This window comes from Neopelma chrysocephalum, unplaced genomic scaffold (genome assembly GCF_003984885.1).
Source record: "Neopelma chrysocephalum unplaced genomic scaffold, ASM398488v2 Primary Assembly neopelma1_96335, whole genome shotgun sequence".
Taxonomy (NCBI): Eukaryota; Metazoa; Chordata; class Aves; order Passeriformes; family Pipridae; genus Neopelma; species Neopelma chrysocephalum.
In genome coordinates this window covers 1-3,233 of record NW_020924983.1, presented here as the reverse complement: position 1 = coordinate 3,233, position 3,233 = coordinate 1, and the positions used below count along the sequence as shown (strand labels likewise).

Genomic DNA, 3,233 nt, shown 5'->3' with positions numbered 1-3,233 from the left:
GGGGGTGTGGGAATGGGGCTGTCCCCCTTTTTTGGGGTATGCCTGTTTTGGGGAGAGGTGTAGGATGGGGTTCTGGGGGGACACCTCACCCTCAGTGGGAAGAAGAAGACCTCGTTCCACTCAGGGTTGGCACTGGGGGGCATCACTCGGGTGCAGAGCTGCATCGGGCAGAGCCGTGAGCCCCCCACCATCACCCGGCCCCCCTGTTTTTCCTGGTGCGCCCCATTCCCTGCCCAGCACCCACCGTCCTGCCGGCAAAGCTGACCCGCACTGCCACCTTCCCCGAGCCCCTCCTGATGCCGAGGCACGGCCGCACCGGCTCCACTGCCATGGGAAGGGGAAACAGGTGAGCAGGGGGGTCCCCCAAACCCCCACAACCCCAAACCCCTGTGCCCACCCTGCGGCAGGTCCTGGGCGCGGTACACGCGGATCTGCAGCGTGGTAGCACATGGGGGTGGGCGCAGCAGGTTGGATTCCACGTCCTCGTCCCCCGCTGGCACCTCCTGCTCCTTGGGGAGGTGTCACAAATTAGGGAACCCTGCAGGAAGGTTTTTGGGGTGCTGAGGGTTTTAGGGGGCCTCACCTGCACTCTCTCCCCCGCCCGGCGCACGGCCAGGCTGACCTGCAGGTACCCCTGGGAGTGGCTGTCGCGGTGCTGCGGGTGCTGCAGGCTCAACCACTGCCAGCTCAGGGTGCGCCCTGAAACAGGGGGAGACCTCGTGATCACCTTGGGGTCACCCCAGAGTCACCCCGGTGTCACTCCAGTGTCACTTCAACCCTCTCACCCACCTGGTGCAGAGTACACAGTGCCGATGTCGAGCTGCAGGGATGGCAAAGGGGTGAGAGTGATCCCACACCCCATTCCCAACAACCCGTTCCCCATGCCCCATTCCCAAAACCCCATTCCTGATGCCCTGTTCCAGACCCCCCATTCCCAACATCCCTTTCCCAACACCTCATTCCCAAGGCCAACTCCCAATGCCCTGTTCCAGTCCCCCAATTCCCAATTCCTCATTCCCAAGCCACATCCCTCACCTCAAAGGTGCCAATGACAGGTTTGGTGCAGAGGTTTTGGGAACGGAGCACCTGTGACAGGGAGGGGACATGGCATCAGGAGCCACCTCCTGTCCTTGTCCCTGTCCCTGTTCCATCCCTGCCAGTGCCACCAATCCCTCCCACCTGAATCCGGATGGGCTGTGCCACCAACTGCTCTGGCGTCTCGTGGAAATTTTGGCAGAACACCTAAGGAAAGGGCAAAGAGGGTGAGTGTGGGCTGAAGGACACTGGGGGTGTCCGTTTCCCCTCCCCGGGGTCACCTCGTTGAAATAGGGGTTGTTCCCTGTCCGGCTCCGGGTCCGGAAGTGCCCCTTCCCTATGAGCACCTTCACCACCGGCCTGATGTCGTTGCCCTGGAGCTGCCGGGCCCGGATGATCCTCACCCGGACCTGCGGGAGAGGGACAGGGACAGGGTGGGCTATGGGTGGGATGTCACCCCCGGGGTCTTGGGGTCCAGGGGTCTTGGGTTGGGTTGGAGCCCAGGATAGTCTTCATTTGGAGTCCAGGACAGGCTTGGTTTGGGGTCCAGGATAGGCTTGGTTTAGGGTTAAGGGACTTGGTCTGGGGGTCCAAGAGGTTTTGATTTGGGGGCCCAGGGGGATTGGTTTGGGGGTCCAGGATAGACTTGGTTTGGGGGTCTAGGAGGTTTGGTTTGGAGGTCCAGGGGGCTTGGCTCAGTTCGGGGTCCAGAATAGGCTTGCTTTGGGTTCCGGGGGGATTGGTTTGAGGGTCCAGGATAGGCTGGGGTTTAGGCCAGGCTTAGTTTGGGGTGCCATACCTGGAAATCCTCTTTCCTCTCCATAGGGGCCCTGCCAGAGCTCTGAGGTGGCTCCAGTGCCCCCGGCAGTGCCACCCATCCCTGAGGGGTGACCGTGGCATTCCCAGCCTTGCCACAGGGGGTGTAGTAACAGCGGAAGGTGACGGTGCACTGCAAAGGGACAGTGACACCCCAGTGGCCCTGGTAGCACCCCAGGGTGCTGGAGGGGGGCTCTGGGGGAGGGGGGCTCACCCCTGTGGGCTTATCCCAGTGGTCCAGAAGCAGGACATCCCTGCGGGCCATCGGCAGGCTGGGGTTGGCCACCAACTGGTCCAATGACACTGTGGTGCCACCCAGGTCCCTGTGGGGACACGGGAACATGGTGAGGGCGGCTATGAGGCGGGGGTCACCCTGGGGTGCCCACCCACACCTGCCACTCACCCCCGGGGCACTGGGTGGTCCCAGTGCTGGAGGCGCAGGCTCAGCGTGTCTGTGGGGCTCAAGGGACACTCGTCCAGTGACCACACCAGCTCCTGGGGGTTGGAGGGAGGTGACAAGGGGTCAGGGGGGTAACCCGTGTGTTCCTGTCCCACTGCAGGTCCCCCTGGGGTCACCTCACCTCATTCCAGGTGGGGCTGCGCTCCTCAGGCACCACCTGGGTTCTCCTGGAGGTACCTGTGGGGGGGACAAGAGGATGGTGGTGGCACCTCAGGGTGGGGTCATTGGGGTAGCAGGGTAAGCCTGGCACTGGCCCAATGCATTGGGACACCCAGGGCTGTCCCTGGCTGTGGCCACCACCATCCTGTCCCACTGGGATGCCACCCCTCACACCAGGATGGCCAATACCACCCAGCCCCACAGGGACGGCCACTGCGGTGTCCCCTCCCCGTGCCCAGTGGTACCTCGGAAGCAGACGGACAGATGGACACCGGGACCAAAGCCGGTGGCCCCGGGGATGTGGACACTGACCACATGGAGCCGCAGCATGACCAGGGACTGTTGGCACTGGGGGTGGCGGCAGAAGTGTCACGAAGGGGCTGCCACCAATGTGCCACGCCTGAGGTGCTGTCACCGAAGAAATGGCTGCAGGTTTGTCACCAAGGGGCTGCCACCAATGGGCCACCCCTGAGGTGCTGTCACTGGTGATGGCTTCAGTGCTGTCCCAAAGAAATGGCTGCAGGTTTGTCACCAATGTGCCACCCTCAAGGTTGTCACCAAGGAGGTGCCACCAATGTGCCCCTCCATGTGCTGCCCCCAAACTGATGACACCACAGCAGCATAACGGTTTGGTTCCCATGTTCCAGAATGTCAACGGGAGGGAGGCAGGGCAGGGACTGTTGGATGGATAGATGTCACTGTGTCCCTGCGTCCCCATGTCTCTGCCATTGCGTGGCCATGTCTGTGAGCAGCCAATGTCCCC

At 62.7% G+C, this 3,233-nt stretch overlaps 1 protein-coding gene across 1 annotated transcript; it reads right to left on the bottom strand.

Annotated features, from left to right (window-relative positions):
• Positions 1-42: 42 nt before the first annotated feature.
• Positions 43-3,146, bottom strand: LOC113981260 (myoferlin-like; the record flags this gene model as incomplete). Its single annotated transcript, XM_027708568.1, has 13 exons — positions 2,716-3,146; positions 2,433-2,488; positions 2,255-2,346; positions 2,066-2,174; positions 1,835-1,984; positions 1,317-1,445; positions 1,180-1,242; positions 1,036-1,086; positions 790-820; positions 584-699; positions 398-509; positions 245-324; positions 43-158 (listed from the first exon to the last, which is right to left on the bottom strand). Coding segments are annotated over exons 1-13 (1,190 nt in total), but the record flags the coding sequence as incomplete, so codon positions are not given.
• Positions 3,147-3,233: the final 87 nt, after the last annotated feature.